At 36.4% G+C, this 26,348-nt stretch overlaps 1 protein-coding gene across 2 annotated transcripts in view; it reads left to right on the top strand.

Annotated features, from left to right (window-relative positions):
- Positions 1-26,348, top strand: part of INPP4B (inositol polyphosphate-4-phosphatase, type II, 105kDa) — a 717,001-nt gene that overhangs the window by 523,362 nt on the left and 167,291 nt on the right. For both annotated transcript variants that reach the window (XM_010854712.1, XM_010854713.1), the window contains one exon: positions 10,948-11,056. In XM_010854712.1, the coding sequence (XP_010853014.1) occupies positions 10,948-11,056 (109 nt within the window). The remainder of the gene's footprint in view (positions 1-10,947; positions 11,057-26,348) is intronic.

The raw sequence follows: 26,348 nt of genomic DNA, 5'->3' as shown, positions 1-26,348 counted from the left end.
TTGTAATATGTATAATATCATATATGAAACGAGTCGCCAGTCTAGGTTCGATGCACGATACTGGATGCTTGGGACTGGTGCACTGGGATGACCCAGAAGGATGGTATGGGGAGGGAGGAGGGAGGAGGGTTTAGGATGGGGAATACATGTATACCTGTGGCAGATTCATTTTGATATATGGCAAAACCAATACAATATTGTAAAGTTAAATAAAATTAAATTAAATTAAAAAAAGATGTTGCTGCTACATAATTCCTTGCCATTTCTCAGTATAACATATATTTTAAGTTTTCTTCTCATTTCCCTTTTTCTTTAACTTACTGCTATATCATTTTTTTGTGAATATTTGGGGGAGCCATCTGCCACTATTTATCAGCAAAAAGACCATATTATGATGTTTGTCCAGCAGCTTGTTAATGATGCCATCCCCATCCATTACCTCTCAAAGCTCTCTCTGTGTGAATAATAAATTCTATGGTCATCCTACTCACCTTCCCAGATAGCCAAACATTCCTTTAGATTGTCAATCTTTCATGCTAAGTCTGTCAGCATATCCATACAAACATGCACATGGTCATTCACAGATGCAGCTAAAGAAGCATTCTAACACACAGTTTTGCAGCCATTGTCACAATAGAGGTTCATTCAGTTCAGTCGCTCAGTCATGTCTGACTTTTTGTGACCCCATGGACTGCGGCACACCAGGCTTCCCTGTCCATTACCAGCTCCCGGAGCTTCCTCAAACTCATGTCCATCGAGTCGGTGGTGCCATCCAACCATCTCATCCTCTGTCATCCCCTTCTCCTCCTGCCTTCAATCTTTCCCAGAATCAGGGTCTTTTCAAATGAGTCAGTTCTTCGCATCAGGTGGCCAAAGTATTGGAGTTTCACCTTCAGTCTCAGTCCTTCCAATAAAGATTCAGGACTGATTTCCTTTGAGATGGACTGGTTGGATCTCCTTGCAGTCCAAGAGGCTCCAACAAGAGTCTTCTCCAACACCACAGTTAAAAATAGAGAGGTTAGGCTTTTTTAAAAGTTAAAATAAAATCTGTCGGCTTTAAAATTACCTGAAGTTTTGTAATCAAAAAAATTTGTATAAGTTTGTGCATACTGATTGTCTGTGCACAACCAGCTAACATACAAGTTCAAATGTAATTAAAATCATTGTGACATATGATTGTATTATTGATGTGAGTAGAAGTTGTTCAGTCATGTCCAACTCTTTGCGACTCCCTGGACTATACAGTCCATGGGATTCTCCAGGCCAGGATACTGGAATGGGTAGCTGTTCCCTTCTCCAGGGGATCTTCCCAACCCAGGGATCGAACCCAGGTCTCCCTCATTGCAGGCAGATTCTTTACCAGCTGAGTCACCAGGGAAGCCCATTGTTGTATTATAAATATATTATAATTATATTGATTATTTATATTCAATTATAATTTCATTATCATATACCTTATCAAGTAACTGACGTTATAACATGCATCCTGTTCACCAAAAGTTATGTCAAATGAAAGCACTGAATTAAAAGCAAGATGGATTGGCCCTAAGGCATTTGGATACTCTTCCTTGATTACTTGTGTCTATTAATAATTTGAACATAACAACTAATGTTTTTTAAAAATCATCAAAAACAAAGTCATAAAGAAGCTAGGACATTCAAAATCTATCTGGCAACCAACATAATTTTTTTTTTCTAATAGCCAATATGAAGAGACTTTTATGATATAGTAGCAAGTTTATATATTTTGGAGTAAAACAGAATTTCAGCTTTACCACTCTATGTTTGACCTTAAGCCTGTTATTTAATCTTTCTAAGCAGTGTTGTTCCTGTCCTGATTAAGTGAGCTAGAACATGTAAAACATATAGAATCAACAATAATAGTTTTTGTGATACATGCGATAGTTGCCATCACTGGAACAAAGCAGATTGTAGTTTTTTCATGATGGTTAAAATTGGAGGAAAGTGATCAGTTTAGAGCCTATTAAGCTACCTCATCGGAGAAGGCAATGGCACCCCACTCCAGTACTCTTGCCGGGAAAATCCCATGGATGGAGGAGCCTGGTGGGCTACAGTCCTTGGGGTCGCAGGGACTTAGCAGCAGCAGCAGCAGCAGCAAGCCACCTCATGGGAAGAGTTGACTCATTGGAAAAGACCCTGATGCTGGGAGGGATTGGGGGCAGGAGGAGAAGGAGACAACAGAGGATGAGATGGCTGGATGGCATCACCAACTCGATGCACATGAGTTTGGGTAAACTCCGGGAGTTGATAATGGACAGGGAGGCCTGGCATACTTCGGTTTATGGGGTCACAAAGAGTCGGACACTACTGAGCGACTGAACTGAAGACACACTGAAATCTTCAACTAAAAAAGTAGCCAGATTTAGATAAATGATGATTTAGAGAGGCATTTTGGAAAAATCATCACTTGCAAATTCCATGACAGATGGAATAAAAAGAAGAGAGAAAATGATAATTTGAGTTACAGCTATGGATGGACAGCAGTATCATTAAACCAGATAGTCTGCTGGAGACAAATTGATATGAATTTATACTTAAATATCCATTCAAATATTTGGTGATGATCCTTAAAATACTAAGGAGGAAAACAAAGAGAAATTATTAGCTAAGCAGCCTTTTACATTCCACTTACTTCTTAAAAACAAAAGAACCATTTACATTATGCTGTTTTTTCCCAGGTTAATATCTGAAGATAGACTAGAGTGAACTGGTATGATACAAGGCATTTAATTTTTTTTTTTTAATTTTATTTTATTTTTAAACTTTACATAATTGTATTAGTTTTATTTATTTAATCATTGTTTCTGCAGTATAAAAGGAACTGGCAACTAACAAAAAGACATTTGAAAAAGCAAACTAAATTTCTTCTGATTAGTTTAGTGAGATATGTATCAGCTGTCCTAACAAGTACCACCAAATGGGAGTCATAAACAACAGAAATGTAACGACTCACAGTCTGGAGGCTGGGAGTCGAAAATCAAGGTGTTAGCAGAGCCGTGATTCCTCTGAAACTTAATCTTGGCTTAATCTTTAGCTTTCTTTAGTTTTCTTTTTGATATATCACCTGATCCTCAGTCTTTGCCTGTCGTTCCCCTTTATGTCCTTTATATCATCTTCTGTGTCTGCTTCAATGTCCAAATGTCCCCTTTAAAGGACATACTGGATTAGGTCCTGTTGGATTAGGACCTGCTCTAATGACCTTATTTCAACTTGATTGCATCTGTGAAAACCTTGTTTCCAATTAAGGTCATATTCTAAAATACCTTTTTGAGAGGAGGGTGGGCACAATTCAACCCATAATAAAATATATAAAAGAATTTCTTATTTATGATGACAAATACCAATCAAAGAGTAAAGCTAGATTTTGAAGTTATAGAACTAGGGTGTGCGTGCTCAGTCACTAACTCATGTCCAACTCTTTGGGACCCTATGGAGTGTAGCTAACCAGGCTCCTCTGCCCATGGAATTTTCCAGGCAGGAATACTGGAGTGGATTACCATTTCCTCCTTCAGGGGATCTTCTTGATGCAGGGATTGGACTCAAGTCTCCTGTGTCTCTTGCATCGGCAGGCGAGAGAACTAGGGTACAATTCATCAATTAGAGAGTTTTTCACATGTTTTCAGAAAGACTGATTTCTCCCTTTGAACACCTGAGGAAAAAATGTGCAAAAGGACTAGAGATGTAACACCCAAAAATTAATTTGAAAGTACTGAATTCTGTTACATATAAATTTTCTCCCAAGGCTACTCACATATCATATATATATGTGTGTGTGTGTGTGTATGTATATATATATATATATATATGTGTGTGTGTGTGACATGCATGCCCTACATATAACATTAAATATAAAATTTGTATGTGTTAAAATATTTATGTTTTTGTAATTTTAAACATTATTTTGAATTGAAATTCAGTTATAGTGGGTGCTTTATAGACTAGGTCACCAACTTATATTATCATAGAAATTAAAAACTTGACTGACTTCTGGGGGCTCTACCCCTTACTTTTCCTAGTTTAACCAAATCATAACCTTTCTGAGCTTTGATTGTCTTTATTTGCAAAGTATAATGTTTAAAAGTTATAAATGGTAGTCAATCAAATTTTCTATTTATGTAGCATGTTTTTAATAGCAGATTAAATGAATCATAGTTAAATACATTTAAGATCTATAGTTACTGATTTGAATGTTTAGCTGAATTACAGAGAACATTTTGCAAGGTAATGATGCAAGTAAGATTAGCCAAGCCTTGGTATTTCACTGGGGAATTATTTGGATATAGTCTATATCTATTTTCATTCTTACCATTAGTAAATTGCATCTCTCCAGATTTGATTAATCTATCTGCTATTTTTGGAGAGGTAGTTTTGCAAACAGTAGCAGGCAGATTCACCAAAGACAAGGCTAATGTCTAGCTCCTGAAACAAGTAACTGAGCAGAACTAATGTTGCCATGTCTCATACTGACAAATGAAATAACCTTCATTTAACTTCAGGTGGCCCCAAACCCATTAAGTTAATTTTTCATCCTTATCCATTGCTTAGATACAGCAAATAGAATAGCCACCACTCTAGGGATCTTAGCAGCTTTGACTACAATAACACAAATCCCTGAAATGAAGAAGACTGTTTCCCTCTCCAGTATATTTTCCTTTCATAGAAAAATAGTTGTGAATGTTATACATTATGGATTCTTGTGATATTCTATGTTTATTTTATATGTTATACATATGTAATAGTATATAGTACGTAGGAAAGAAACGGAGAAAGGAAGAAAAGAAAGAAAGGAGGGAAGAAATGAAGGAAAAAGAGAAAGAAAGGAAAAAAGAAAGAAACCACTATATTATACTGTAAAGCTGCAGTTGGAATCAGGTGCAATATCGGCCTGGATTTACTGTTTAATATGAATGAGTCAGTTGACTTTTCTGCCCCTTACTCTTCTAATCTCTATGCAGGAGGAGCTATTAAGAGCTCCCTGATTTCTGTATCTCAAGAGCCTGGGTATATCACCTTATCAATGAAGCACAATTATCTTGTAGATGTATTTAATGGTAATGCCAACATGCTCGGACTATTTTGGAACAGATTTCCCTTAAAATTCCCTATTGTCCTGTGATTCATATCCAATTCATTTTGTGGGCCATTTTAAAGTCAAGGTTTATGTTTAAATTGTTCCTTGAAATGAGATCAGCAGGTCTATTTTTTATATCAGCACTATTTTTATAGTTGTAGGAATTTGAAAGAGATCTTCTGGGAAAAAATAGACTTATTAGCTCATTTTATTAATAAGTGGCTTTTAAAAGGCTATAAGGCAGCCCTATTATTAGATTTCAAACAACCTAGTATCTTTAGCTTCAGGAGACTCAACAACTTGAACTCCACTATCCTCATATGGTGCATGAGATGCATTTTCCTAAAGCCAAGGAATTTTTGAAATATAAAATATCAAAGAAAATATGCATGTTATTTTTTTAAAAAGAGAATACGATGTTATAACATTTATATAAAATAACTTTCCTATAAAAGTTTAACTTTTTTCCTATATAATAGAAACTTTTTTCCTATAAAATGCTTAACTTTCCTATAAAATAAAATGCCCATCTATATTTTTATAATTGTCTCAGTACGAAAAATCTGAAAGTGAAGGGTTATTCATATCACAAAAGATAATATAAGGAGGATAAAATGAGGAACATCGTAAATGAGGCAAATATCACTGATCAGATTATTTTAGAATTTTTATGTTTTGATTGATTCTTTTTTTGTATATGTGATTTCTCCTAGAGAAAAACAATCTGCTGCAACTAATTCTAACTAAATTTAAAAGAATAAAACTGCTCCTAGGATATATTTAAAATATGCTGTTGAATAGAATGAGTAACTGACTCCAGTGAGCATTTTAGAATATATAACATTTTTCAATTTTATTTTTAAATTAAATTTTATTGGAGTACAGTTGCTTTACAATGTTGTGTTAGCTTCTATGATGAAGTGAATATATGTTACCTCCTCTTCTTTGGATTTCCTTCCTGTTTAGGTTATCACAGAGCAATGAGCAGAGTTCCCTGAGCTATACAGTAGGTTCTTATTAGTCATCCATACTATAGTATCTATACATACTATCAATATTGTATGTAAATCAATTCCAATCTCAAAATTCATCCCACCCTCCCCTTTCCCCTGTGTCTATACATTTGTTCTCTACATCTGTGTCTCTATTTCTGGTTTGCTAATAAGATCATCTATACCACTTTTCTCAACTCCACATATTATGCATTAATATGCAATATTTGTTTTTCTCTTTCTGACTTAACTTCACTCTGTATGACACTCTCTAGGGCCATCCGTGTCACTTCAAATGACCCAATTTTGTTCCTCTTATGGCTGCGTAATATTTCTTTGTATGTATGTACCAGATTTTCTTTATCCATTCCTCTGTTGAGGTTCCTTCCCTCTCACAGCTGTTGTGAGCAGTGCTGCAGTGAACACTGGGGTGCATGTGTCTTTGGAAATTATGGTTTTCTCTGGGTATAGGCCCAGGAGTGGGATTGCTGGATCACAGAGTAGTTCTATTTTTAATTTTTAAAGGACTCTCCCTACTGTTCTCCGTAGTGGCTGTATCAGTTTATCACTAATATGTTTTGTAATAATTTATCTTTATAAAATATGAATACGTAAAACACATGTTTTCTAAAAGTTTTTTTTTTTTTTTTTAAGCTAGAACAAGTTAAGCTTAATAGCTGGCTGACACTTGGAGATGTTCATAAGACAAGTTAGAAACGGGATAATTTAGTGTGCAAGAAGTCAGATCTAGCCAGAGATGGAGATTTTATAGGCTTCTGTAAAAATATAGTGTTAAAACCCTAAAAGAGATGAGTTCATAAATAGAAAATAGAATAGAAAAGAGTAAAAGTCAGAATTTTGGATATGAAAGAGCTTGTTCATATCTTTGGAGGTTAACTATAGATGAATTTTAAAGAATGCTAGTTTTTTCATTTAGATTTAAAGATAAATAATTGGCTCTTTTTGGACTGGAGAGTATTTGAGTCACTTGGTTCTCTTCCTTTATCTACTGTTTCCAAGTCTCTTAGTTCCTACACAGGTGACTAGGATTCCCAACATTTCAGTGAGATGGATGAATGAAGAGAAAGTTTCTGTTCCTAGAAAGTAGCTTCAGAGGATGCCTGAAACTATGGATAAATTGAAGAGACAGATTCTCCATGAAGCTAATAAAGCTTAGGTTCAAGCCTTTTCATGTGCATGGGCTTCTTTAAAAGACCCTAAAAGGGGCCTTAGCAACGTGTTTGCAGTCACACATAGTTTTGCAAATTTTGCAAAAGTAAGTCAGTTTTGTTGTTGTTGTTGCTCAGTTGTGTCTGACCCACGGACTGCAGCACACCAGAATTCCCTGTCCTTCACAGAGCTTGCTCAGATTCATGTCCATTGAGTCAGTGATGCCATCCAACCACCTCGTCCCCTGTCGTCCCCTCTCCTGCCTTCAAATCTTTCCTAGCATCAGGGTCTTTTCTAATGGGGCAGCTGTTCATGTCCGGTGGCCAAAGGACTGGAGCTTCAGCCTCAGCATCAGTCCTTCCAATGAACGCCCAGGACTGATCTCCTTTAGGATGGACTGGTTGGATCTCCTTGCAGTCCATGGGACTCTCAAGAGTCTTCTCCAGCACCACAGTTCAGAAGAATTAATTCTTTGGTGCTTAGCCTTCTTTATGGTCCAACTCTCAGATCTGTACATGACTACTGGAGACACCATAACTTTTACTAGACAGAGCTTTTATTTTTACTTTCCTGGTGGCTCAGATGGTAAAGTGTCTGCCTACAATGTGGGAGACCCAGGTTCAATCCCTGGATCGGGAAGATCTGGAGAAGGAAATGGCAACCCACTCCAGTATTCTTGCCTGGAAAATCCCATGGGTGGAGGAGCCTGGTAGGCTACAGTCCATGGGGTAGCAAAGAGTCGGACACAACTAAGCAACTTCACTTTCACTTTATGAGACAGACCTTTGTCAGCAAAGTAATGTCTCTGATTTTTAATATGCTGTCTAGGCTTGTCATAACTTTTCTTCCAAGGAACAAGTGCCTTTTAATTTCATGGCTGCAGTCACAATCTGCAGTGATTTTGGAACTCAAGAAAATAAAGTCTGTCACTGTTTCCATTGTTTCATCATCTATTTGCCATGAAGTGATGGGACCAGATGCCATGATTTAATTTTTTTGAATGTTGAGTTTTAAGTCAGCTTTTTCACTCTCTTTCACCTTCATCAAGAGGCTCTTTAGTTCCTCTTCACTTTCTGCCATAAGGTTGGTATCATCTGCGTATCTGAGGTTACTTATATTTCTCCCTGTAATCTTGATTCCAGCTTGTGTTTCATCCAGCCCAGTATTTTGCATAATGTACTCTGCATATAAGTTAAATAACCTGGGTGACAATATACAGCCTTGACATACTCCTTTCCCAATTTGGAACCAGTCTGTTGTCCCATGTCTGGTTCTGACTGTTGCTTGGTTTTGCAGGAAGCAGTTAAGGTGGTCTGGTACTCCCATCTCTTTAAGAATTTTCTACAGGTTAATCTCCATTAATTAAAACTTCTCTCTTAAAAACAAAGCAAAACAAAAACTGCTCTCTTCTCTCAGATATTGACTTTCCTCATCCTTCCTCTTCTTGTTGGGTGGTGTTGGAGAGGCCACAAGTTTTCTTGGATCTAATAAAAATCATAGACGTCTCTCTTGGAAAATTGAGTTTGGAATGTGTTTAATTTGTGCTTGATCGGACATGTGGAGTTATCCACATGTTTTTAGCCATTTTGGTATATTGTTGCTATTGCTGATCACCCAGGTTTTAGCAGAAATTTAGTGTAATTCTTCACAACATCATGCCCCCCACCCCCCGCCACCCACAGGTAGTTTAAATTAATGCACAAACTGATCTGATTCAGAAGACTGAGACTCACTATTACTTTCCTTTTCAAACTAAAATTTTTATTTTTTTTTTTAGAGAAATAGCAAAAGTTAAAATATCAGCCTTCTATGCTTAATTGATAGGATTTCTTTCTATAGGGAAAATAATCATAGATAGTACTTATTGAATGCTAACTTCTTGTAACTACTTCCCACTCCATTTTCTAGCAGAAGAACCATGGCATAGAGAGATTGTATACTTTTCCCGGTGTTGCACAACTTATACCTAGCAGAGCTGTTATATGGAGCCACGGACTGAGAGTCCAGTCACTCTCCATTCCTGGGTTAGAAGTCAGAAATCCCTGAGTATAAGGTCCTTAAGACTTTAGATGAAGTAGACAACTACTCAAGGTCCTCAAGTTTCTCATCAGATAAGTGAAAGTGGACTGGAATTTAGTGTTGGCTTCAAGTGATCCCATCATCACTTGAGAAAACTGTGATCCCCACTTCCATGAAGGAGAATGGAGTCACTAAGACAATTAATGTCTGTTCGTGGACACCTTAGAACCCTTTTCTTAGATCTTAGGTTAAAATCCTCTGGACTAAGAAATCTTAAATTTCATACAAAGCTAATATGTTGCTAGTTTAAGAAAAGATGGCTTCCCACGTGTGGTGCTCATGGTGAGGAACTCACCTGCCAATGTAGGAGACATAAGAGATGTGGGTTTGATCCCTGGAGGAGGGCATGGCAACCCACTCCAGTATTCTTGCCTGGAGTATCCCATGGACAGAGGAGCTTGGTGGGCTGCAGTACATAGAGTCTCACAGAGTTGGACACGACTGAAGTGACTTAGTAGGACTTTTAGTTGATCAGTGACTTTTTAAAAGAAGACAAGCTCATAACTCCAGCAGTCCATTAAGTGACTGTTCAGTATCTGCCTTAATGGCTGTTTAGTTTGGGTTGTACTTCTGGGGACTTTTTGTGACCTTGAGTTCTCTGAATGCAGCTGAAGTGTTTTCACTTGAGGACCTATTTTATTTAAAAAAAAATTACTGTTTCAGGTGTATTTGGCTTGAACCAGTATGAAAGTCATGGTATTTACCCGAAGCTAATAAAATAATTTATGTTTTCCCTGTAAATGAGATTGGAAAAACAACCAAGGTGTCAATATCAAAATCAATTTGAAAAGGATCTACTATGAAATTAGATTTCTCAAATAAAATGTGGTTTAACAAGAGGGGATTCACTTCGTCTTTCTTCTTATAGGGATCCTTTTCATTAGGATGTAAGATGATGGCATGTTTTGAAGTGGTAAACTTAATATGTATCAAACTTGATGGCTTTCGAGATCAAAGGATTGAGTTTCAATTTAAATGTATGGGTTTTTTATTATTTTTTTAAAAAAGTATCTCACTGGAAAATAGATCAAGACAATTTGTGTATTCTTTCTATGCCACCTAAGGAAATTGCAAAATTCAATTGCAGGCATTCAAAATCGTGTGATGTAGTGTGTACATAGGCAAAAAACTGTGGTGTATAGATTTTTGTAAAGGCACTAGTACTGTTTTGTCCTTGAGTCAAAGTACCGTAATATTTTGGTTCTTTTCTCTGCAACTTTTGGTTGAAAGATTGTTCATTATTGTTGAATTTCAATATGATTGCAAATTAAATGATGCAAAACACAATGAAGTAAAATACACACAAGACCAATTAATGTGTTATCTCAGTAAGTATATAGAAGAATGAGAGAACATACTGTTCTACACAGTAGTATATAATTAAGATGTAGTCATAAATCAAGCAGATATTATAACTTGTTTAGGTGCACAGGTGGCTTTTAGAAAGATTGATTAGCTCGTCTTGCCCCCTTGAGATGTGAGTTCATTGTTATTCCTGCAAAATTAAACAGAATAATTCCTCACACTTCCCACAGTGTGAATGCTTCAATGCAAACAGCATGCTGGAGATAAATGTTTGCAAAGTGTTCATCTCCTTGTCCATTCTTGTTACAGATGCTCTCTACGACGTCATCACCGTGGGAGCCCCAGCTGCCCATTTTCAGGGGTTTAAGAACGGTGGTCTTCGGAAACTCCTGCATAGATTTGAAGCGGAAAGAAGAAAGTAAGTGACAACAGAATGCATTCATGATGTTATCTTCCCTCTAGGGAAGGGTTTTTTTTATACCAAGTTAGGATAAATAAGCTTGATCCATCACAATGAATAGTTCTTGACATCTCCAACCATGCCATTCAGGAACTTAGAGTTGTTGAATTTCAAAAACAAAAAACTTGAACAGAAATTAGAATAAATGAAATGGCTGAGATGACTAAGCATATTACTTAATAGAGTAGAACTGTGCTAGCAGAAAATTTTTCTGGAAGCCATCCTACTAATAAATAGTATTCTAGTATCAATTATTGTAGCTCAATGGAATGATGTTCAGACAGATATTTAGCTGAAAGCATAGTCTAATTTTCTGTGAAGGCAAAGACACTTAATGGAGAGCATGAGTCCTAATTTATGACTCTAACCCTACTAGTGATTTCCACTGGGGCCTGAGGCAAGGCATTTGACTGCCCTATTATTTAATTATTCCATTAAAAAAAGAGCCATCCATTCAGAATTCTATTACTTAAGTGATGAAGTTAAAAGAGAAAACTTGCTATTCCTTACGGAAAAGGAGACACAGAAACCAAAGTATTGTCACTGTTGTTTATAATTTTAATTTACTTTCTCAACCTTCTGTTTTGTTCTTAGCTACTTTAAAATATTGCTTTAGTACTGTAGTTTATCCCCACATGTACCAACCAAGTTTACCCTGTTATATCCTCTGGTTATGACCATACTCATGTAAATTTTAAAGTGTTATCCAAGTGTGAAGGGTAACTTTCTTTTCCCATTCAAGTAGTTACTCTTCTTGAATTAAGAGCTCTTTTTGGGAATTCCTAGTGGTCCAGCCATTAGGACTCTGAGTTTCCACCACGGGGTGGGGGGAGTGGGCACATGTTCAATCCTTGGCCATGAAACAAAGATCCCACAAGGTGCACAGCCAGTCAAAAAAAAAAAAAATCCAATTTTGAAAGTTAGGGGGAAATAGTTATTCTTTAGTCATAATTGGTTTAGTAATAGTATTAAATGACCTGAGTGGCAAAACTAAAACCATTTTTAAAAAGCTTTATCATATAACATATTTGTTATTCACTGTCCAGATGTTCAGGAAGAAAGCATTTAAAATAAGTTAGAATTGTATAACTGGTGTACTGTTATATAAATATACAAGCTAGCAATGTGTGTATATATATGTGTGTGTGTGTGTGTGTGTGTATACATATATGCGTGTGTGTGTGTATACATATTAATATATATGTCTTTCTCTTTCTACTGGTACAATACTATTAAATCAGCTAGTATTCTTATTAAGATTTTTCCAGTTTTTGTTTTTGATTTTGGTTTTAGTTTTTTGGTGGGTAGGGAATATAGTTCTGTGAGGTTGTATCACAGATGTAAATTGGACTAACCATCACCATAGTCATCATAAATAACTGTCCCGTTATCACATAGAGACTCCCTAGTGTTATCCCCAAATAGTCACACTCTTCCCCCAAACCCTTCTGCTGCAGAGTAGTTCCGTTGCATTACTGTTGGAACAGGGAGTGGACATCAGAGTTCCAGCTAGGGGCTCCGAGAGGAGGGTCACCCCTTATGTAATGCATGGAGGTTGGATGTCAGTTCAGTGACAGACCCCATGGGGAAGGGGGTGCCATCCCTTTACTGAAATGAGAAGAGTGGAATACAGGTCTATGCCTGCGGGCTTTACTGGGCAGGGATATTTCTCACTATCCCCTTGCTGCATCATCCTTGAGTGGACTGGTACTATTATTTTTGTGATATCCACCCTCAGGCATGTACAGTTAAATGCTTACTATTCTCTTGGGCTACCCTCTTATTAGTCCTTTGACTTTTCTTGGGTGCTATTATTTGACCTTTTGCTTCACTGAGGGCTTCCCTTGTACCCAAAGTGAAATGCTTAGGAGGCAAAGAAGGACAAAAAACAAAGGTGGAAATAATTATGATGCCATTCCTTAAGTCCTGAGGCTCCTAGCCAATCTGTTTTCTTTTCTCCACCTCTTGGTGTCTTCTGATAAATGAGTTATATATTTTGTACAGAGTAGTTTGTTTTGTTCTGTTTTTGAGGATTAGAGGGAATAGTAAAATAGATTGTGTTTATTCCATCTTGTCTGGAACTAGAAGCCTCTATCTTGAGAATTCACTATTTTTTGCAATCAAATTTCAAAGGGCATAATACAATTAGAAGATTGAAAATGCCCACAGGGTACATAGAATGTACTTGAGTACATGAAGCACGTGTATGCGAAACATGGAATCTAACCATATAATTTCATAAAATATCACTATATGCTATGGGCAAAGACAAATGTTAAGTTATAAATTTAAACTCTGATATTTTGAGCCTTAAATATCTGCATGAGTATCTGAATTCTCCAGTGTTCTTCACTTCTTTTTGGGATGTTTATGTATATATAAACACATACACACATTCACAAACACAGATACACAGAGCTCTAAGATCAAATTTAAAATAAAAAAGTGAGTCCAATGGTTGTAAATGTTGATTTGTTTTAGGTTTTTCATATGTGCTATTTATCCCATTGCTTTATTGATGACTTTATTGATGAAATGCCATTTGTAAAATTAAAACAATAGCTTAGCCTAGATCTTAAAAATACTCTCTATAGGGTAGTGGAATGGGACAAATACAGCTTGTTGAGGCAATACCCAGATGAGTATAGTATCAGCCTCTTCATCAAGTTGACCAATAACCTGAGCAAACATGTCAAGCCTAAAGTGATATCACACTAATCAAATCATTTTCTGCAGGCCTTTTCAGCAACAAATATTGCATTTTTCAGCCACAAACAGTAATATGGAAATAAATATGACTATATGATATGAGACCTTATTTACATTTGGCCGGACAGAAAATAGCATTAAGTGAAAGAACTTTTTTTCACCTTTTCTGTCTTTTGATAACCCCTCCCCCGCCCAAAAAAAGATAGCTGCATCTTTTAGATGTTTTTAGGAGAGCCACCACAGCCATTGTTACAACTTCCCCTTCATTTATTTTCTTCTCAGCTAAGCCAGTGAAATACAATCGTCCAGGAACAGATGTAATTTATGTGTCTGTTCCTTCGTGATCTATTTTTTGATGAATACATTGACCACATAATGAAAAGCATTTTAACATAAGAAAGCCTTGCTTATAGTATTCATATAATGTAATTCAGATCACATAAAAAGCATTTTCAAGACTACAAGATAATTAATTAGGAAGATTGATTTTTTTTTTTTTGAAAAGCACAAATGTCTCAGTACATTAGTCCCTGTTCAGAAACCATCAAGGAATCCATGCTCATTCACTGAACATTCAAAACCCCCATGATTTCACCCCACTGACTTTCTACATTCATTTCCTCCTTCTCTTGAAGTTGTTTCTTTATGGTACAGAAACTATTTTCTTAATGGATTTCACTTTTCCACCTCTTCCCCTTTCCTTACTCTGTTGCTGTTTACAAAAAATTACTGTTTTTTATCTCCCCACTGTTTTTCATTTCTCTCTGTAAAAATCATAAACATAATCCTATTTAAAATTCTACACATGGTCCATCCTAAGACTCCTCTTTCTCCATCAGGTCTTCCTGATTTCTCAAGATGATCTGATTCTTTATCCTAATGTTTTATTTTTACTTCACATAAAGTTTCGTAGGTCACAGTTATGGTGTGCTAGGTGTGTTCTAGTCCAGTACTTTTATAACAGTTTGTGATTTCCTTAACTAAGAGATGACGTCTTCTTGAATTTTAGATCTTCTGGAGTGTTCCAGAGTAGATTGCATAGATCAAACTCAACAAGCATTGCAATTCACCCAAGTCTGATTTAAAGTGCCAAAAACCTCAGTGGGAGATAAAGTTTAACAAATAATCATACTGCAGTAAGGTCAGTATTATATAGAGTGGGGGTGCTCAACCTTGGCTGAAATTAGAATCACCTTTGGAGCTTTAAAATATTCTGTCTGTGCTGGGATATTAACCTAGACATATTAAGTCAGTCCTGGGAATGGAGCCCAGGCATTGTTAAGTTTTAAAAGCTTCCTAGGTGAGACTGATGTTTGTCTAGGATTGAGAACCATTGATGCAGATGTAAGTGAATAATGCTGGGAGAAGACAGAATGGTGTGGAGGCTAGAAACAGGAATAGCGGCACAGGTGAGTTAAATTTGAAAAATGTATCGAACCTCAATTAGTGTCTGTAAGGAGGAAAGAAAATCTGTGCAAAGGAATATTTGTTGCAATACAGAAAAAAAGCCTTACATCTTCTTACATGGAAATTTTTCTTTAAAGAATCCCTCACTCATTAAATTGTTACAAAATGGAACCAAAGATGGGGATAAAGCAGTAAGAATTTTGATCTGGGAAAGCTTGGGCCTGAATAACATGAATGAATAAAACCAAGCATATTATAGAGCTTTTCATGCTTTAGAGATAAGACTTTTTAAGAAACAAAATGCTAATTAGTCATATATTATATTTTGGTGGGTTTGTTTGTTTTTTAAGGTTTTTGTTGTAATAAAATATCATATAAAATTTACCATTTAACCATTAAAAAATCTTATTAAAATATAGTGTACTTACAATGTTGTGTAGCTTCAGGTGTACAACAGAGTTATGTACATATAGGTGTGTATAAATTTATAGTCTTTTTGCAAAAATCTTAATTTTGGTCTTTTTAGTAATATATGTATATACATATATGTACACATGTATATGCATGTGTGTGTATACATATATTACCTTAAAAGACCAAAATCGCAATGTTTGTAACCCATGTATTCATTTGTTCATCAAACACTTACATGTTCTTAGATTCCGTGACTTACCTAGATTCTATTTAGAAGCTTATAGATTCCTCTCTCAAAATATGAATCAATTCTTTAGTTCCAGTATTACTTAAAAGAAAGGGAAAATTACCATGACAACACATATTTTGCCTGCTTTGATCGTTTCTAAATTCAGCTGGAACCTCAGATTCAGCCAGAACTTTCACTGAGTAGGATCATGACCTAAAGGCATAGCCCTTTCATTAAGATAAAAAGGCACCTCATGAAAACCAAGAGCCTTTGTAAAGAAGAAGAAAAGCCAATGACAGGCAGTGTTCACTTCTCAAGAATATTAATTCCCTGTGGTCTACCTGTTCATTAAGGACAAACACACAGCTAACTCCCTGCAAGAGATCTTAGTGTCTAATGCCTGCCTTGAGTATCTACCATGTCTTTCCCTCCACTACCCTCACCCCCTCAATGCGCTCCCTCAGTCTGTTGATAATGTTAATTATCAACATTGACAGGCCCACAGTTTCTAATAGAAGAGAGAAAGAAATTATTAGGAAAAGTCAAAAGGAAAGCAAAGTAAAATTTTACCGATAGAAATGTTATAGCCTGTTTTTGAGCCTATAACCCTTGAGTCTATACCAGAATTTGGAGGAATTTTCTGAAGGAAAGTAAAACAATATGAATAGTTAAACAAACCAGCCTTACCTTTTATGAGATCACTTTTCCTTATTATTGGAAGAGAAATCAGTAGAATTTCCTAGTTCTCTATTATAAATTGGAGGTTTCTTGGGTTAAAAGGAGAAATATCACATTAAGGAAAGAAGTTCTTTGTAGCCTAGAGTGTAAAGAACATCCAGTAAACCAGAAATGGGAGAATTGAACAAAATCATACCACTAGGTTTGAAATGTATTCTTCAGGACAGAATTGCTAACCGCTGCTTAATAGGAGTCAAAACCTAAATTAACATTTTTCATTAGTGGTGTAAAGCTGAGGTATCTAAACAAAGGAGTCAGGGTTTTTCAGGTCTTCTTTTTATGTACTTTCTCCAGTAACATATGAACAGACTAGGCAGAAGTTACAAGGATACTTATTTTCAAAATCTTTACTTTCATGCTTGAAACAATATTCTTATTTCTTTTTATGAAAGGGAATGACTGATTCAAATGTATTCATTGAAAGCAGAAAGACTGCATTCATGTTTAATTTTGAGAGCCAATTTTCTCCCCTTATTGGAGCTCTTTCTCTATCTCTACGTTAGTCTCTGGATTTCTTTCAGAAGTTCATCTTGTTACTCTCTGGCTGAGTAGTTTAAAGACTCATCTCATAACTCTGTATAAATCCATATATCATGTCATTATCTTTTAAATGGAAATGTTTTGATATTTTAGTGATATATATTTTTAATATATTGCTTGCTATTGACAATTTTCCAATTTATAAAATATGTTTATTGGCAAATGTAGAAAAGTCAAAAGAAGGAAGTTAAAATCACCATAATCTTTGTCCTCAACAGAATAGTTATTGGGAGCATATTGGTACAGTCTCATCCAATTTATTTTTTTATATGTAATCTATATCTTTGTGTCTTTTCTATTATAAATTGAAAAGTTAAAAATGGCTTAAAATGACTAATTCTTCAAAGTATATTAATTGAGTCTTCTTAATTTAATAATCCTTATGTGTTTTTGGATTTTGGAAGTCATGCCCAATACAATAAAGGTATTCCATTTACTAAGATCAGTCTTACAGGTTACAGCTAAAATTCATCTCCTGTTCACTTTTAAATACATTTTTCCCTTTTGGAAAAAACACTTTATAGCATCAAAAAAATAAATAAAATTTTAAAGTATAATAAAATCATACAGCCCCTATAGAAATAAGAAGTGTGAATAAAAGCCTTATCCATACTTTTTTTCATTTGAACTCTGTCCAGTACTTGACAATACATCATCTTCAAGGATATAGGAATTTAATTTTTGTGTTTATTATAACTTGATTCCTTGGAGGTTTATTTACTTCTTCCAGTGAATCCGTTTCTCCTTGACCACTCTCAGCTTTCAAGGTTGTTCATATTTGACAAATACAACACTAGATCTGCCAAAACTGTGTATTTGGCTTTTCTCAATCAGCGTATGCTTTCCTATATGCAACCCCCTGTACACAACAGATCTTCAAATATACGTGGGTTCTAGGTCTTGCACATCTATAACGTGAAGTCAGGAAAGAATGAAACAATTAAATAACCCTGCTGAGGCTTGGCCATATACTACAAACTAAATGATGACGTTTGCAAAGCACGGGACTAAATGTACTACAAGGGAACAAAGGGCTTTTTGCCATGGTGGCTCAGACGGTAAAGAATCGGCCCGCAACGTGGGAGACCTGGGTTCAGTCCCCAGGTCGGGAACATCCCCTGGAACAAGGCATGGCAACTGACTCCACTGTTCTTGCCTGGAGAATCCCCATGGACAGAGGAACCTGACAGGCTACAGTCCATGAGGTTGCAAAGAGTCGGACACGACTGAGCGACTCAGCACAGCACATATGATCTGAAATGAATTTGTAATGCCCTTTTTCTCCTGCTTCATTCTCTTTTTAATTATACAAAAATAATATTTGCTTGTCGCACACAAATTCAGAGAATGAAGAAGGTTTTAAAAAGTTTGCCTTTTCCATTTTCCTTCCCCTGAGTAAACCAATCTGAACAGCTTCATGTATTTTTACCTGTGCATTTTATTCTAGGTAAAAATATCAGAGTTTTCAGTGATCATGATTCTTGATCTACTAATTCAGGTCATGAGAATGTAATGTTCTTGACTTTCCTATAACTCAGGTTAATTTTTCTGGTTTTCATTCTGGGGCAGGGCAGAAGCTTTCACCTCAGATAATTCATAGACTCTGCTCCTTGTGTGGATTTGAATCCTGGCTTGGGCACTTACTGGCACTGTGATATTAGTCAAATTACCTCACCACTCTGTACTATAGTTTCCTCATTTGTAATATATAAATAATACTGCATACCTCATAGGGTTGTTCTAAAGATGTGGTGTCTTCATATACACCAAGCATTTGTAATGATACCTGGCACATAATGAGGGCTTAATAGATATTAGTTATTATTAATATAAAACATGTAAACAAGTATTTCTCTCACTCAAAAATGTCCTGACAACCTTTCATTTCAATACGTGTAGATCTCATTATTTTTTTAAAAGCTAAGTAGGGTTTTGTTGATTAAATGTAGCGTAATTATCTGACCAATATAATATTGGTGGTCATTTAAATTGTTCTGTTTTTTTGTTATAATTCTCTATCTTTGCAAGGTTCACCCTTAATCTTATGTTTCTGAAAGTTTGTTTCTTTTTTTATAAAATTCCTAGGAGTGAAATTTCTTAGTTGTGGTGGTTACGTGTTAGAGATGCTATATAATGCCCTCCAGAAGATGTTATATCACTGTGCATGTGATGCTAATTGCCCACATGTTCTTTTAAATTTTTTTATTCAAGTACAGTTGATTTATAGTGTTTTGAATGTAAAACAAAGTGATGCACTTATACAAATATATGTGTGTATACATAAATCCCTGAGAGCTCAGTTGGTAAAGAATCTGCCTGTAATGCAGGAGACCCCAGGTCAATTCCTGGGTCAGGAAGATCCCTTGGAGAAGGGCTAGGCTACCCACTCCAGTATTCTTGAGCTTCCCTTGTGGCTCAACTGGTAAAGAATCTGCCTCCAATATGGGAGACCTGGGTCCTATCACTGGGTTGGGAAGATCCCCTGGGGAAGGGAAATGCTACCCACTCCAGTATTCTGGCCTGGAGAATTCCATGGACTGTATAGTCTTTGGGGTCACAAAGAGTTGGACACGACTTTCACTTCACTTCACTTTACCTCACTTACTGTACACACACACACACATCCTTTTTCAGATTCTTTTCTATTATAAGAGTATTACAAGATATTGAATTAGTTCCCTGTGCTATACAGAAGGTCCCTGTGCCCACGTATTCTTAGGCATTGGGCTTCATACACCATCTCTGTGCTAAGCCCAGGCATGGGTCTTCAGATTCAGACTTGTGTTCATAACCATTTAGTAGAGAGCTCCATGTTAATAGTGTCATCCACATACCTCAAAGTCAATGTATTCAGCTATCTCTCATCTTCTTATCCACAAACTTTTCTTAGGGACTGTTTTTCTTAATTAAGATATCACCAGATGTTCAACTTCGAAATGCAAAAATCCTGGACTACTCTTCTTCCTTTGCTTCCACTTCCAAAAAAAATCAGTTTTGTCATTTCTTGTTTCTCAGGAAGTCATTAATTTCCATAATTGCTTGTGGTTTAGGATAGTCCTAATCTGTAGAACCAACATCTTTTAAATGTTCTACTGCCGTATCTCTTAGTCACTCTCCATCTTCCAGACTGGCTCTCATCTCACTTGGTATTCTCACCTTGCTTGAAATAATATTTCTAAAAGGGAAATATGATCTTGTGATTTCATTATTTTAAACATTTCAAAGCTGCCTCTTGCCTGGAGAATAAAGCCCAAGGTGCATAATATTTTCACGTGTAATCTGAACCTGGGGCTTCCCTGGTATCTCATTGGAAACAAATCCGACTGCCAATGCAGGAGATGCGAGTTCTGTCCCTGGGTTGGAAAGATCCCCTAGAGGAGGAAATGGCAACCCATTCCAGTATTCTTGTATGGAGAATTCCATGAACAGAGGAGACTGGCGGGCTACAGTCCACGGGGTCTCAAAAGAGTCAGACATGACTTAATGGCTAAACAACAACAATCTGACCCTGACTTCTTTTCCAGCTTCTTTCGCCACTCACACCATCTTCTCCTCCACTCACACCACCCCATGCTGAACCAGATCAAAGTCCTTCTGTTTCAGTTTTGCCTTGACGTCTTCACTTACCTCTTGCAAGGCCGCATCTGTTTTTAACCTCCAGAGTTCCTAATTGCCTCTCTTCCATTCTATGCTGTGTGTGTGCCAGGGAATTGACTATGTCTGCATCCCAAGGAACTGATTGGATAAGTGTTCCTTGAAGCAGTAAGTATATGAGGGTGTAAATGAAAGAAGTGAAAGCTTTGTCATTGGAGTAAAAGGAAGAAAAAATTACTCTGCTCCAAGAGACCACTGTGTCTGAATTAAGTGTCAGAAACATAGGGGCATTTGTGGTAAATGACTTGTAGGCTTTGAGACAGCCATTTGTCGGCGAACACAATGTTTGTGTTCCCTCGTGCCTGACTAGGAAGGGAAAATATACTTTTATATGTTCTGAAAGAAGAAGCTTTTTTATTTTACAAAAGACATTTTGATTTTTATAAAAATAACCAACTTAAAATCTGGTTCAATATTGGTCATGCAGTAGTGACTTTAATATTTAAAATTTGGCAACCTTCTTCCAGCCACCTACCCAGAAGCTTGGGAAGCCAGGTGTGATCTGTTCAAGCTTCTTAAAGATTAAATCTTTCCTTTAAAGAAAATGACTTTAATTGTAAATGCAAACAAGGTTTCTAAATGATAATAGAATTTTGAGTGATAATAAATTAAGTAAAGAGAACAGTGTCTGAAAATGCTGAAACACATAATCTTAATGGTGTGATCTCAGAAAATCACGGAACAGTTACCCTATAGTTGCTTATATACACTGTAGCTGTGGCTTATTTCTATTGAAATCATTAGATTGTTAGAAACAGTGATCACAACCTTGAGATTTTTGAGGAAAGATAAATATATCATCACTCTTAGGAAGATAATTTGACTTCACAATTAAATATTTTCATTTCATGCAGTTATTAAGATATGACTTTTCATTTTATCTCAGAAGAAAAAATTAATTGGTAGAAATATTAGGACTTAAAAGTTAAATGTGAAATATACAGCAGGCTATAGAAACATCGTTTTCTGGTACTTACAAAACTAAATATGAGAAGAAAATATGGTTTGATGACTTATTTTCTATGAATCAGGAAGTGCATTTCTTCTTCACCATAAACTAAAAAAATGTTTAAAATCATGACATAGTTATGTTATTTTAACTAGTATGCATTTAGTCTGAGGAAAAATATAGAGACTCAGATTAAATCCTGAGTAATTTCCAACATGTTCTTTAAAGCTCTCTGTGTCTGTATGTTAGTCGTTCAGTTGTGTCTGACTCTTTGCGATCCCATGGACTGTAGCCTGCCAGGCTTCTCTGTTCATAGGATTCTCCAGGCAAGAATACTGGAGTGGATTGTCAATTCCTTCTCCAGGGAATCTTCCTGACCCAGGGATTGAACCCAGATCTCCCACATTACAGGCAGATTCTTTACCATCTGAGCCACCAGGGAAGCCCTAAAAGCTCTCTATTAGCTTAGATATTTATATCCATAATCCCAAAGTCAGAAAACAGAAAAGAAAGTCATCTACAAATTGTTGTTGTTCAATCACTAAGTTGTGTCTGATTCTTTGCAGCTGCATGAACTGCAACACAGCAGGCTTCCCTGTCCTTCACTATTTACCTGAGTTTGCTCAAACTCATGTCCATTGAGTCAGTGATACCATCCAACCATCTTATCCTCTGCCGCCGCCTTCTCTGAATTTAATCTTTCCCAGTATCAGGGTCTTTTCCAAGAAGTCAGTTTTTCACATCAGTGGCCAAAGTATTGGAGTTTCAGCTTCACCACCAGTCCTTCTAATGAATATTCAGGGTTGATTTTCTTTAGGATTGACTGGTTTGATCTCTTTGCAGTCCAAGGGTCTATCAAGAGTCATCTCCAGCACCACATTTGGAAAGTATCAATTCTTCAGCGCTCAGCCTTCTTTATGGTCCACCTCTCATATCCATACATGACTACTGGAAAAACCATAACTTTGACTAGACAGACCTTTGTCAGCAAAGTGATGTCTCTGGTTTTTAGTACACTGTCTAGGTTTGTCATAGCTTTTCTTCCAAGGAGCAAGAGTCTTTTAATTTTGTGGCTGCAGTCATAAATCACCAGAAAACTTAAAAATACTCTATTTTCTGGAACCTTAGAAACTAATTCTAGAGCACCTCATTCTTTGCAAGTACTGTCATTAGTGAAATTACTGACTTTACAAAGGGCTTCCCTGGTGGCTCAGTGGTAAAGAACCCACCTGCCAATGCATGAGACGTAAGAGATATGAATTTGATCTCTGGGTCGGGATGACTCCCTAGTGGAGGTCATAGAAGTCCACACCAGTGTTCTTGCCTGGAGAATCCCATGGACAGAGAAGCCTGGCAGGGTACAGTCCACAGGGTCACAAAGAGTTGGACATGATACCATGCACACACTAACTTTAAAAAATGTACACATGGGATCTATGTCATGGAAAAATCACACAGTTGGCTTGTGTGACGAGAAAAATTGTGTCACTGCATAATCTTTATTAGATGAGACCTTGCCTGAACTATTCCAATGTCTTCTTCCCTGTCAGGAGGCTTGTGTAAGTGAGTAGTTATTGCAGTGTTTCTGTTGGAGAAAGATGGCTTGGTTAGGATGGTTTACGCACAGGTGGAGAGAAGGGGATCAGTTGCAGAGATATTTTAAAAGACTCAGCAATTGTTTGGACTTTATGTGTCTGTTTGGTGGTGCCATTCACTGCACTTTGGCTTAGGAACTCCAGCAACACAGAGCCGCGGAAAGAAAGACACAGAGACAGAGAAGAGCAGAGAGAGAGAAAGAAGGGGTAAAGGATGAGAGCCAGATTGGAAGAACACTTGTTCGCTGTGTCAAGTCATGACAGCTCATCATATAGGCTAAGAGGATGGCAAGTTTGGTCTGGAGAGGAACATGATCAAATGTGCAGTTTGAGTTACTATATGGAGAGAACTAACAGGAGCAAACAGGATATTACAGTAGTACCGATGGGAGGAAATGGGTGAGTACGGAGTTGAAGATTTAAGGACATTTTTATAGGATTTAAGTCCAAGTGAATGAGGAATTGCGGTAACTCGGCAGGGTTGAAGGGCTCTTAGATTTCTGGTTAATTTCACTGGGTGAATGGCCAGGTCACTCGGAAAGGGAATAGAAATTTCACCCTTTGTTTCCAGCGGTTGCTTAATAAGATCAGTCGTCTATATTCAATATGAAAGGAAGTTGGGGGAAATAAAATTACTGAGTCTGTCTTTTTTGCAATAAAGTATCTTTTAGGACTTAGAACTTACAAGGAATCTCAGAGATTACAAATTCTCCTATTTATTTTATCAGTGAGAATAATGATTTTCAAAGACTGAATTGCTCATGCAGCTAATGATGTAGCTGGAAAATCAGACTTCTGTGGCTACTCTCAGGTTCTGTATGCATTCATCCTCATGCTATCAGTAGATTTTCAGCATGAAATGTATATGCTCTTAATAAATGAATAATGTTAGTTTACAGATGACCTTTCTAGGAATTGAATAGGAATTTTTAAAACTTTGATCTATTCAACTCTTTCTGGGCTGTTATGAGAACAATATAATGTTCAAAGTAAATTACATTATCTATACTATACAAAAGGATGCCTGACTTGATACAGTAGTTTTGCATGCAGATCAGTTCTTATTTTAATTTGCTCCTATATAGTAGGCAATAAAAATATTTCTAGGACTCTAGCTTCACTGAGGGGCTTCCCAGGTGGTACTACTGGTAAAGAATCTGCCTGCCAATGCAGAAGACACAAGATATGCACATTTGATCCCTGGGTTGGGAAGATCTCCTGGGGAAGGAAATGGCAACCGTCTCAGTATTCTTTCCTGGAAAATTCCATGGGCAGAGGAGCCTGGTGGACTACAATCCATGGGGCTGCAAAGAGTCAGACAGGACTGAGCGCATACACACACACACACACACACACACACACACACACACACACACACACACGACCTCACCGGTTCTCTGTTTGCAACCTTCCAAAATACACCTCAGGAAAACCACTTATTTAGGAATATACATATAATAAAAATAATTTTTAAAAAGGCAAATATTTCAGGTATTCATAGAGTCCGTTCATAATAGTAAAATATTAGAAACATCTTGAAAGAATATATTTATGCAAGCTATTCTGCATCACTAAAGTGGAACACTGTATAGTCATTTCAGTTAGTATGTGGATTATTAGGTATCTAGAGATGCGATTCATGGGGTCACAAAGAGTCGGACACGACTGAGCGACTGAACTGAACTGAACTGAACTGAGAGATGTATATAAAATGTATTCGCAAGAAAACATGAAATCGTGTATACACAGAGGAGATGCATCAGTGAATGTTTTGGAAAGGATAACAAATTTACTTAAGAGTGGTAGAGGTAGATAGAGAGTCCTATTTCCTTTAGGACTTTCTCTTTGTTTTCCATCTTTCCTTTTCTTTCTTTCTTTTTTTCTTTATTTAGTTATGGAATAAGAGAAATGTCTTTCTAAAACCCTTTGCCCCTAACACTTTCAGCAAATATGGAAAAACTAGGTATCATTAAAAAAATCTCCAAAAACAAAATACCTAGAAAATTTTCAATGTGACATTCTTTTTCATTGCTCCTTTTTTAAAATTTATTTTTTAATTTGAGTATAATTACTGTACAATGTTGTGTTAGTTTTTGCTGTATAAGAATGTGAATCAGTTATAAGTATAGATATATCCCCTCCCTCTTGTTGCTGTTAAACAAAGTTCTGACCTCTTAGAAATGTAAAGAGCTATAGTACTGAGTAGTCAGTAAACAAACCCTGAAACTGTGGTTACCTGGGCAATTTTTGTACACGTTTAGAATGTAGAGCCTTAGATTTTCAAGGACTTAGGGGAAGCAGCTATTTATCCCCTTTCTCTTCTACTCTGCTACCAGCCCTGTCTGTAGCATTTAGGGGACAGGCATCTTCATACTCATCCAATGATTATCTTGCTGAACAACTCTAACCTTTTGCTTTCTCTGAGCATTGACCGAGTAGCAGCCATTAAATATTTGTCGAAAACAATTTATGGTGAAATGATTTTTGAATTCTTTCTTACGTCTAATTTGTGTTATAACATAGAATTATGCATCTTTTTAAATGAGCTTTGTTTTAATTAGAAGGTGAGAACTTTCCAATTATATTTTATTTCAATATATGCTGTACCTACCAATATGTTTCTAAGAGATATTTTCTGTGTTAGCTAAGGGATTGTAATTTTTTCTAATTTAAAATGGATCAATACCATGTTCATGAAAACGATTATCTGAAGAACAAATATTATTCCATTATATAGATTTAGGAATTGAAACCTCAGTAGGTTAAGTAACTTAGTCTAGCACATACACAACTATTGTGTAGATGGTAGAACCAGGATTAAAATGCAGGTTGTTATTATTATACAGTTTGAACTCTTAATGATGTTTTATGAACATTTGTTACCTTATGAACATGGTATTGGAGAAGGGTAGCAAAACATCATTAACAGTTCAAACTGTATTTGAATCCTGTGTTCAAACCTACATTTGAATCCTTGTTCTAACATGTATAGTAGTTGTATGTTCTAGACCAAGT

The sequence above is a fragment of the Bison bison genome, unplaced genomic scaffold (assembly GCF_000754665.1).
Source record: "Bison bison bison isolate TAMUID 2011002044 unplaced genomic scaffold, Bison_UMD1.0 scf7180017864348, whole genome shotgun sequence".
Classification (NCBI taxonomy): domain Eukaryota; kingdom Metazoa; phylum Chordata; class Mammalia; order Artiodactyla; family Bovidae; genus Bison; species Bison bison.
Note: the sequence above shows the minus strand (reverse complement) of the source record. Positions and strands in the feature narration are given on the sequence as shown.